Genomic DNA, 11,935 nt, shown 5'->3' with positions numbered 1-11,935 from the left:
GAAAGAAGAAAGTCTTGTCCATGAAAGCCACACCCTTGTGGCATCTCTGTTATAGTAGCACCGGACAACCAAGACACGAGCTTATGAAGACTGAACCGTGAAACGGGGAACTGATTTCCTGTGCAAAATCTCCACCAAACCATGAATTATTAAAAAAGACATAACAGCAAGCTCAGTGCATGTCACCTCAGTCACTCGAGTGTTACATGATGACTTGTGTTCTCGAAAAATGGAGGGCCCTGACCCAGTATCTACAATGGGTCAGTATCTAGGAACATGGTGTTGGTTGGACAGAGGGTCTTGACAAATGTCAAGACTTTTTAAGTTAGGTTACACTGGTTTGGGTCCTGGTTCCCCCTGAGTGGTGTCCTTATAACAGAGGAGGCAAGACCAGAGGGGAGACGGTTGTGTAGAGATGGAGGCAGAGACGAGAGAGATGCAGCCATGAACCCAGGACCGCCTAGACCCCCCTAGAAGCTTGGAGAGCTGAGGAAGGACCCTCCCCTGGAGTCTCTGGAGGGAGCCCAGCCCTGCCCACACCTTCCTCTCAGACGTGTGTCTTTGAAGATGTCAGTAGGGACTGTGAGGTCACCCTGGAGGAGGATGAGTCTTAATCCTACATGAGTGATGTGTTAATGAAAGAGGAGAAAAGGCAATGAGAGACACAGAGGGATGTCAGCCCTGTGAAGATGGAGACCACAAATCCAGAACACCTGGACTGACAGACAAAGCAGAATACTCGCCAGCACCTCTGGAGGGGTAATCCCCACCCACACATATTATCCTTATGAGGGGCCATGCTAATCTTCTCTATATCTTTCCAAGGTTAGTATATGTGCTGCCAAAGCCAGCACACACACCTTTATTCTGGACTTCAGACCTCCAGAGGTGTAAGAGAAGGAATATCTACCATTTTAGGGCCCCTAACTTGTACTCGATGGGGGCAGCTCAGATCCAGATCTACAGGATTCCAGCCTCTCCAGGTTCTTGGCTGCTTCCGTCACTAACAACTCCAACAGGATGATTAGGTGATGAGAACATTATGGCGTCCATTCCCAAAGAAGAATGCTTATCTGGCAGGACACCAGCTAGGCTCCAGGTGCTCAGGAGCTGCCAGGCGGTGCCCCTGAGACTCAGCCAAGCATCTGCATTCCCTGGAAGGTGAATGGCATCCCCTGGATCCCATCCAGATTCCCACGGACATGATCTCCATCATGAGGTGCTGGAATGTGGCAGCCCTTGTCTCTCACCCCATTGCCCCATCGGTCCATTTTCAGGTCCCTACAGTCTCTGTGTCCCATTGCCTCCACGACCGCCTTTCCAGAATCATCCTTAAATCTTAAATATTTGTGTCATTTCCATTCTTTATCATAGCTACCTTGCAGGGAATTGTGGTAGATTTGAGCCATGAGTTCTGTGGAAAGGGTGAATCTGGTCAGTGCGATGGTGGAAGGATAGATGGACGGATGCATGCATAAATGTGTGGATGGATGGGTGGATGGATGCATAAATGAGTGGATTGATAAATGGATAGATGGGTAGATGATGGATGGATGATGGATGTGTGGATGGATGGATGATGGATGAATGGATGGATGGATGGGTAGGTAAATGGATGGGTGGATAGGTAAATGGATGGATGGATTATGGATGGATGGGTGAATGAACGGATGGATGGATGATGGATGAATGGATGGATGGATGGGTAGGTAAATAGATGGGTGGATAGGTAAATGGATGGATGGATTATGGATGGATGGGTGAATGAACGGATGGATGGATGATGTATGGGTGGATGGATGGATAAAGAATATATGGGTTGATGGTGAATAAATGAATGAGTAGATGGATGATTGGAAACATGGTGTGTGGTAAGAAGGATGAGCAGATGAAGGGTGGATGGATGAGTGGCTGGATGACAGGGTTGGTGGTAGGTGGTGAGATGGGTGGGTGGGAAGATGAGTGAGGGAGTGAGTGAACAGACAGATGAGGAAGTGACTTGGATGATGGGTGAATGGAATGTATGCATGGATGGTAGGTGGATGAGTGGATGATGGCTGAGTAGATGGACAGATGGGTGCATGTCTGTATGGGTATGTGTATATATGAATTTATGTATTGGATGCATTGAATGACTGGATGATGAGAGAGGAGGTGGGTGGATGGGTAGATGCATGAGTGAGGAAGCAAGTTTCCAGCTTATGAGAGAAACTTGGATTTGGGGCAAAGGAGAGCTGGTCATCTGGATGTCCAGGGCCTCAGGTACAAGGTAATTTGTAAGGGCAGTGTTTTGTCCCTGAGATTGCAGCTGTGAGGGGCAGTGAAACCCTGTTCCCACAGCCAGTGACCACCTGTTCCTGGCAAGAAAATAAGGAAACACCTTGTCCTAAGCTGTGGGATGACCTTGGAATACATGAGAGGATGAGTTTCTTTTCTTTTTAACTTAATAACAGGGTTGGAATCAGTTGGGTGGAAACCCTGTGAGCAGTTTTGAAGAGTCAGCTCACAAAGCCTTCATTGTGTCCTTCACTGAAGATTTCACCTACCATATTCAGGCCATTGGAGGCTCAGGGCCGTAAGGTTCTGCCTGGCCAGTAGGGGCTGGGGGCTTGTGGGGGGCTATTGTCACCTCCCATCACCAGACAGGCCCCCCTCAAACACTACAGTCTGTCTGTTTGTCCATCCATCCATTTCTCTCTCTCTCTGTCTCTCTCTCTCACACACACACACACACACACATTCATAGAGGAAGATACACATATATAAGTACACATCTAAACACACACATCATGTGCACACACATACCGCATACACGGCACCATGCACATGTTCACAGCATACACACACCCACACACATGATGTGAACCCATGACACATGCACACTACAGACATAACATACAAGGTGACCAATACAGCCACACACACATACTACACAGTGTGCTGTTCACATCACACACATGTACACACATCATGCAAACACACTCACAGCCATACGAGTTGAGAAAATAGTTAAAAAACAAAATCAGAATAAAATAAAGACTGAGGATAGGAGTATGCAGCCAGCTGGCAGTCAGATGACAGTGGGGGTTCCTCCTACCCACCATGTGGATTGATAGGGTCACATCCCACCCCAACCCCACCTGACTCTTGGGTGAAGGCTGTGGCCACCCAGCCTAGGTTCACTTAACAACTAGTTGGAGACAGGACATGTGAGGACAGCAAAGGGCATCTTGGGACACCCTCAACTCACTCCATCCCCAGGAACAGCCAGGAGTTCAGATGCAAATGCCTGGCACAGGTGGTGGTGACCACACTGTGGTCAGATGCTGGCTCTGTCTTGTGCAGCCATCTCTGTTCTCCATCTTACACTTACTTACAGCACCACCAGGGCTCTTGACACAGGGACTTCTGTCTATCCCATGACCATCAAGGTAGCTTTAACTCATTGCAACCATCTATCAGGTTTCTGAGGCTGTACAATCTTCTCAGGAGAAGACTGCCTATCTTTTTACCAAGAAGCAGCTGCTCGATTCAAACCAGTGACCTTTCTGTAAGGAGCACCGGGAGGCTGTAATCTGGGTGTGCATCCCACACAGCTGCTGGAGGACTTGTGACAAAGATCATGATGTTGGCCTCAAGAGTTTACAAGCACACCCAGAAAAGCAAGAGATAGAAAGCATTGGAGAGCCAGTCAGCTTTATTCTCTGGCCCGGCTGTGGGCTGACATGTGAATGACATGCACCTGGCCCCTCTGAGCCCAGTGCTCTGATGGACGACCAGCACTCTCAGCAAGCAAATGGCTGTGATGGGATCCCCTTTGCTCCTAGGCCAGTCACCTGTCAAGGAAGAAGAAGTCACAGGGTTAGCCCCATGGTCTGTCCCCACAAGGACAGACTTGTGTTCCCCCAAACACACAGATGCAATGATACCACGTAGAAGCTATGAAACAGTCTCCACCGGGAGATGATAAACCCAGTAGGTGGTAAAAGACCAAGGGTGGAATGCAACATGTCTTCATCCCTAGTGCACACCAGGCATGGTCAGAACACACAGAGATCTCTAGGTACTGAAGGAAACAAGAATCTTCTTCCAGAAAACACACACACACACACACACACACACACACACACACAGACAGAATATTTGAGAGAGAGAGAGAGAATATATGCGAGAGAGAGAGAGATATGGAGAGACAGAGCTAAAGAGAGTGAGATAGATGGAGAGAGAGAGTATGGAGAGATATATAGAGTATGGAGAGAGAGAGGAGAGGAGGGAGAGAGGAGAGAGGAGAGGGAGGGAGGGAAAGAGAGAGAGAGAGAGAGAGAGAATTAATGAGAATGAATTTCCTTAGAACTGGTGCTCTGAAGATGAATGTAATAAAGCCACTATCACCATGTACTGCCATAGTGCAAATATCATAATAAACCAGTATGTCTATGAACTGCTGTAAAGGTGAATGAATATCGCAATAAAGCCAATAGTGCAATATACCACCATAGAGCAAATATCAGAATAAACCAGTGTCTCCATGAACTGCTGTAAGGTGAATGTGGTAATAAAGACAGTGTCGCAATATGTTGCTGGAAGCCGACTGCCGTAATTAAGCCACTATCACAATAGACTGCCATAAAGCGAATATTGTCCTGAAGCCTGTGTCTCCATAAAGTGAGTCTCATGAATTGGACGCTTCCCCAGCACATGTGAAAGCTGGCTTTCCTACTATACTGTGAAATGGGCAGTAAAAAGCATGATGAGAAAGTTTGCAAGATTGCCAGACTGATCATAAAGGGACCCAAAGGCAGGAAGTGACTGCAGACAATTGGAAAGTGACCCTCCTGGATGGACATGCTGGGCATGGGGATTCCAGTGGCCATCCCTGTGTTAGAATGGACATTAAATGGAGTGCAGTAGACATTAAATGGAGTGAGTGCCTGCTCACCCCCAAGAAATGAATGACCACCAAGAGGAACCAAAGTTTGCTCCTGGAGCCTCAGAGGAGTGGACACAGCTGATACCCCAGAGTGGACGCTGGGCCCCAGAACTGCGAAAGTGGACATTGCTGTGCAGAGACCTGCCCATACAGAGTGGCTGTTTGTTTCTGCAACAGTGGCTCCCAAGACCCTAAAGTCCGAGTACTTCTTGGTTGATGAATCCCACACCTGCCCTGTACCCCACCTGCCCCTCACAGTCCCGTCCACACCCACAGTGGGATCCTGGAATGGGGCCCAGGGACCCCCCTCAACCCCTGAACCCTAGCCTACCTGCTCCTCACACCACAGCAGGGTACTGGGGGAAGGTGATGCCCTGGCCCATACCCCACCTATCTGTCACAGGTGTGTCCAGACCTACAGTTGGATCCTGAGGCCAGAGTATCACCTGCAGCCTTGTGACCTCAACCCCTGCCACATGCCCCTCACAGGCATGTCCACTTCCACAGGGGGATCCTGGATACTGAGAATGACCAGGGCTGTGACCCCACACTTGCCCTCTGTCCTACCTGCCCTGTGACTCACACCTGGTCCTGGGGGCAGAATATGGGAAGCCAAACTTTATACCAAACATTATATGAAAACCCTTGTTCAGGAATTGAAGGAACTACAGATTTATAAGTTAGGATTTCTCTTGTGGCAGATTCCAGAAAATGAGCTGTTTGTTCCCTGCAGACAGGAGACGGCTAGGGCCCCCCCTACAGAGTGTTACTTCCTGGGAAATACTTCCTGAGCTAGAGCATTAAGCTGACAAAAGAGAAAAATTCACCTTCATTTACAAGGAATTCCTTTTGTTATGTGCTTCCCCAGATTATCAAGAAATACACAGAGAAACATGACTTGGGGTCTTCAGTCGCAAACTGCTGGCCCCCTGTTTTATGCTCTCTGATTTATCTCATTCCTGGCTGTTTGTCTCATTATTAATAATTATAAAATTATTCCATTCTTTGGGACCCTTGGTCTGCAACAGCGGAACATCACCTGCAGGGCTGGATCGCCCCTTGATACGGTGCTGGGAGTAGCTGTTTGGTCAAGCAAATGGCTGGAGACCTGTGTCTATGTATCTGCTGGTTCTGCTCCCAGTCCCATGGGAAACCCAGGGGCTCCAGGCCTGTCCTTGTAGTCACAGAAGAGCTGGAAAGTCCCTCAAAGAGGTGACCTCCTCAGAGATCCCCTCATTACCCATGATCCCTTTCCCCATGGGAGCACCTTGAAGATGCATCCAGCCTGGGGTTCCTGGGACAGCTGGTCAGCACTCAGGCCATCAGATGCTGAGGTCACATACAGGTCCGAGTAGCGAGGTCCCCCAAAGCAGCAGGAGGTGATCCTGGACACGGGCATGTCCACCGTTTTAAGCACAGTCCCTGGGGAAGAGGGAGGGCAGTTCATTGTCATGGATGCCAGCCCTGTCCTGCTCTTCACACCATGGAGCTAGGAGGATGGGGGTCAGCATCACAGCTGTAGGAACACGTATCTCTCCTCCTGCCCCCAGACCTCTCAGGGTTTCCAGGGGGATCACCTTCACAGACCCACTAAGGTGCTGATACCTCCTCCCCTTTCTCCTACTTCCATCCCTCCCCTATAACAGGGATCCCTTCCACTGACCTCTACTCCTGGAAAATGGGGGGCCCACTGACCAGCACCCTCACCCTCTGCTCCCTGATATGGCCTCCCTCCTCCTCCTCAGCTGTCCCAGAACCCCACCTTCCTCAGCTCCCTACCTTCCCCAACACCCCTCCCTCTCTCTTGACCCTCTTCTGTCCTGCCCTTAGTAACCCTAACCCCTGTGGGTGACCAGTGGTTGTTGGGGTCTCCCACTTTGCCATACTTTGATCATCCTGAAAGTACGGGATCCCCAAATCATCCTCAAACATTTGCCTGTAGCCCCCAATTCTAACTCATCTACGGGGGGCCTCTCCCTCCTTGCTTTACTGTCCTCTTCTACCTGGCCTAAGCTTCCTGCTCGTAGCCTCTTCCCCTGCCCTACCTTTACCTTCACATTCCCACAGTAGTTATTCACATATTTATCTTCCACTCTGACCACCCATAACTTCTCTACCTCAACACTTCTTACCTGCTTCAGAGTTCAGGTGTATCACCTGGCCTTCTTTGATAGAGAATACCCAGATTCTTTCTCCCTGGAAGCTCACTTATGTCAGGATTCAGGAACATCCCTCTGCCCGTCTACTCAGACCATTCAGAACCTCTGTACCTGGCTTCTCACCTGTTTCAGGGTCCAGGTGGATGACTCGGCCCCCATCAATGCAGGCCACCCAGAGTCTTCCCTGGGTGTCCACACACATCCCGTCGGGCATGCCATCCATCTTCTGAAGCTGGAGCAGCAATCGTGGATTTACTGAAAGGAGAGAGAGGCCAGCTGAAGGGTCTGTGTGTCTATCTTCTCCTGACACCTCCTGCTGTCCACTCTCACTGAATGTGTAGCATAGCCTCCTCTGACCCAGTCAACAGAGCTGGCCAGACCTCACATGGCAAAGAGCACAGTCATCCACATCGTCACATCCACTCAACACCACAGACACAACAGAGCGTGTCTCCCCAGATAGCCACGTCCACTCAATATCTCAGACAGCAAAGAGCATGTCCCTTGACACTCCTAAACAGTCACGTGTACTCAAGACCGTACAGAGCACGGTCACCCACACAGCTGTGTTGGCAAAGACCAAAGACTGCAACTTTCACGCTGGAGTATCCATGATGGTACCAGCACTTATAACCTGCTGGCTACTAAGCTAGAGATTTCCACCAATGGTTAATAGCCTGAAGCATGCAGATGATGCAGCCTAGCTTGCTGGGGATGAGGACCTGAAGCATTTGCTGATGAGGCTCAAAGACTCAAGTCTTCTGCGTGATTTCCACCACCTTCTGCAGGGGTATCCAGAGGCCATGGGAGCTGGCTGCACAGAGAAAGCAGCCCTTTGGCCCATCAGATGAACCCACATGTCTGCTATGTTCTGCCAGAGCCGGGCTGAGAGCCCAAGGCCACGGATAACTTCTCCCTTGGCCTGTAACTGGACAGAGTACACCAGTGCTGCTCAGGACCAAACCTTTCCAAGAACTATGCTGATGAGATAAACACTCAAAGCCTGCTGCTCGTGCTGGTATTGGGTGGGATGGAGACCCTCCACACACAAGTCTCCCCCAGATGAGGCTCCTCAACCCCAGGTGATGATGCCATCCCTCCAGTCAGATCCCACAGGTGAGGCCTCTGTATGAGACCGATACTTTCCCCAACTCCAGGAGAAGCCTCCCCTAGAACTAGATCCGCCCAAGACAGAGCTAAAAGGAGGTGGGGAGGAGGAAATAGGGTGGGTTTCATACAGGTTCATATGATGGGGGGGTACATGAATGGAAGGGTTAAAGGGATGGGAGGTCCATAAAATGGGCTACATGAGTTAGAGATGTGTGCTTTAGGAGGGTGAGTAGGATGGAACATTTATGAGTCAGGTGTTCATGAGAGGGAGGGAGTTTATGGGATGAGGGTTAATGGGCTGGAGTTCATAGGGTTGGAGATTAATGAGATGGGAGTTTATGGACAGGGGTCCATTGGGTAGAAGTTTATGAGAGGAGGGTCAACGGGGTGGGAGAGTAATGATACGAATGTGAGAGCTGGAGGCTCATGGGTGTTCACGAGGTAAGAGAATGATGGGATGCAGGTTTATAGTGCCCATGGAGAATTCATGGGGTGGAGGGTTCACAGAGTGAGAGATTCATGGGATGGAGATTCGTAGTCTGTGTCGTTTATGAGTTTTGGTGTGGAGTGTTTAGGGAGTGAGAGCTTCATGGGTTGGGAGAATAAAGGTATGAGTTCATGAGGCAGAGACATAGGGCTTCACGAGACGGAATGTTCACAGAGTGAGGGATGCATGAGTAGATATTAACGGTATGGGAATTTATGAGGAAGAGGTCATGAGGGTTTCCAAAGTAGAATGTTCATGAAGTGAGAGATTTCTGAGTTGGAGATTGATGGATGGTCTACACGTTTGAGGTCGTGTTCTTGGGAGTTGATAAGGTGGAATTTTCATGGAGTGGGGGTCATGTGATGGAGATTAGTGGTCTGAGAGTTTATGAAGTGGGGGTTCATACGGGTTCATGAGATGGAGGTGTGGAGTTTATCTTTCACCATGACTTTTTCTAGCCATTTTGCTTTGCTATGTAGATGAGCATGAATATGTGAATGGGGCATGTTAGCTTATGGGCACTCTATCGTTACACAAAGGAACTGGCCAGTCTCAACAATTTACGGGCAGATCAGCTAGTCTCAGCATTGATAGACACATCTACCCTCCCCAGTGAAGAGAAGATCTCTCCTCACCACCAGAAAAGACACTTCAGCACCAGGAAAAGAACAGCCATGGCCAAAAAGGGAGACTTGATATGAGATGTGACCTTGTAAAGGGAAAGCCAATATTGGCAGGACTGAGAACTTTGTCGGACAACTGAGAGTGGGAAGCCAGTATTGGCAGGACTGAGAACTTTCTAGGGCAACTGGGAGTGAGAAGCCAATATTGGCAGGACTGAGAACTTGGGAGCAATGGGCTGAAAGCCACAATGCTCGAAGCTGAGGTGCCTATGCCCCATTTCAGAAGCTGTCTCAACTGCATCCTGTTATTAATCAGGATTATAACATTTTGACTTCCCTAATATGGTTCTGTGTAAACTGTGAGCTATCACATCGGATTGGGGAACCTAGTAAAAAAAGTAAGATTGGTGTTGAGACAAGTAGGAAGAGGTATGGGAGCATGAGGGGGCATGTCTGACCTCCTGGGAATTGGTATTGTGTTATTGATGCTCTGGAAGGGGACAGTTCCCTTTTGTGAAGTTGATGAAGGTCAGATATGATCTCCCTACATAGCCCTTACTCTATTTACAGGGAGGTTCAAAGAGTGCAGGATAGTTGAGTTTCGGATTATTGATCTCAGAGTTTATAAGGTGGCAGTTCATGAGGGGCCTGAGGTTGGAGTGTTTGTTGAGTGAGAGCTTCATGGGTTGAGAAAGTAATGGCGTGAGTTTATGAGGTGGAGTTTACGGTGGCTCATGAGATGAAGTGGAAGATTCATGGCATGGGAATGGGTGATCTGGAAGTTTATGACGTGGGGCTCATGAAGTGTTCATGGAGTGAGTGATCCTTGAGTGTGAGAATGAGGAGGTTCTTGAGATGGAGATTAACGGTTGAGTGTGTATAAGGTGGGAGAGAGTGAGATGTGAGCTTATGCGTCCATAAGAAGAATCCATGTGATGTAGCGTTTAGAGTGGAGGGCTCTGGGGATGGGGATTACGGGTCTGGGGCTCATTCATGGTGGCTTGGATCTGAAGTGGTAGGCACATGGCATCCTACCGATGGCTCCGGTCTGCGTGTCATAGTCGTAGGCCCTCACAGCATAGTCCAGGCTGTCCACGTGGTAGAAGGTGCGGTGGTCCAGAGACCAGTCCAGCCCATTGGAGATGCCCAGTCCATCCAGTTGCTGCACTACCGAGCCATCTGCGTAGAGCGTGTACAGGGCGCCCTGGCCAGGCTCCCACACTCCTGGCTCTGTGGGCTCTGGCATGGTGCCTGAAAGGGTGGAGGTGAATGAGCAAGACCCCTTTCCACCCCATCAGGTTCCAGGAGAGTCCTCATGCCCACACCTGTGCCCTGGCTATGCTCCCACAGCCCTGGTCCTGTCAGGTCAAGCGTGGTGCCTGTAATGGTGGAGGTGAGTGAACAAGACCCATTCCCACCCCATCAGGTTCCAGGAGCATCCTCATACCCACACCTGCTCCCAAGCACAGCGGGAAGGAAGAAAGGAAGGAAGGAAGGAAGGAAGGAAGGAAGGAAGGAAGGAAGGAAGGAAGGAAGGAAGGAAGGAAGGAAGGAAGGAAGGAAGGAAGGAAGATAGATAGATGTGGTTTCTCTTCAGGGTACTGGACAGCATGACCTGGGCTGCTATAGGGAAACCACTTAGGCAGGCTTTGAGGCAAACTTAGGACAAGAGAGATTTATCCAAGAAGTCCAAATCAATTTGGTGGCTGGGGAATGGCCCCTCCAGAGCCTGCAGGGAATGGTTCTTCCTCAGCTCTTCCAGCTTCTGACCCCCACCCCGGCATTCCTGGGCTTGTGGATGAATCTCTCCCATCTCTGCCTCCACCTTGACACAGCTGTCTCCCCTCCTGATGCCTGGTGTGTGTGTGTGTGTGTGTGTGTGTGTGTGGTGGAGGGGAGTCCTACTGTAGAGACCAGTTCTTCGGTCTGTGACTGTGTGGACCGTGAGTCCTTGCTGTTAAATGCCGCACTCCTCTGGGCAGGGGCTCCCAGTGCTTGCTATGTGCTTGTTCACTGGACATCCTGACAGCCAGAAGTGACCAGCATCTTTTCCCCTTCCTCTGACACTTGGCCTGGTGCCCGAGGTGACAGCTGCCCCTCACCCTTCCCACTCATCCCACTGGCCCCTGAGCTCACCTGCCACGAACCTCCCGACGGGGTCCACCTTGCCATCATTGAACCTGTTGTTGGGTTTGTCCTTATCCACTTGAGACAGCCACTGCACCTGTCCTGTCGCCCAGTCCAGGAGGCCGAGGCACGTGCCCACGGCCACCACGTAGGTCCCTCTCTTGTGCAGGGCCATGCAGCCCACTTGATCTCCTGGGGGCAGGACAAGAGGTAACCATGGGGTTTCACTTGCCGCTCGGTCATCACTTACCTCACCTGGTTAGGACATGGTCATCGCTTGGCCGCAGAGGCCCCTCCTCGTCCTAGGACAGTTGCAGACCTGCTGACCAAGCGAGGTCTAGATGGCCACCATGAACCCCAAGGACTGCCTCTGAGGCAATACTTCTCTGTGCCATCCCTGGTCACCCCAGGACCTTCTGGGGACCCAGAGTACCCCGTAGTCTGTCTGCTGCCCTACACACACCATACTGGCTTAAGCCAAGGTCTGTACTGCCCTGAA

At 50.2% G+C, this 11,935-nt stretch overlaps 1 protein-coding gene across 1 annotated transcript; it reads right to left on the bottom strand.

The window, feature by feature from the left end:
* Positions 1–3,785: 3,785 nt before the first annotated feature.
* On the bottom strand, positions 3,786–11,628 carry LOC102864319 (regucalcin-like; the record flags this gene model as incomplete). Its single annotated transcript, XM_006903422.1, has 5 exons — positions 3,786–3,836; positions 6,198–6,352; positions 7,213–7,344; positions 10,345–10,560; positions 11,446–11,628. Coding segments are annotated over 5 exons (737 nt in total), but the record flags the coding sequence as incomplete, so codon positions are not given.
* Positions 11,629–11,935: the final 307 nt, after the last annotated feature.

This window comes from Elephantulus edwardii, unplaced genomic scaffold (genome assembly GCF_000299155.1).
Source record: "Elephantulus edwardii isolate Elephantulus edwardi_28Jun2011 unplaced genomic scaffold, EleEdw1.0 scaffold00776, whole genome shotgun sequence".
Lineage (NCBI taxonomy): Eukaryota > Metazoa > Chordata > Mammalia > Macroscelidea > Macroscelididae > Elephantulus > Elephantulus edwardii.
Note: the sequence above shows the minus strand (reverse complement) of the source record. Positions and strands in the feature narration are given on the sequence as shown.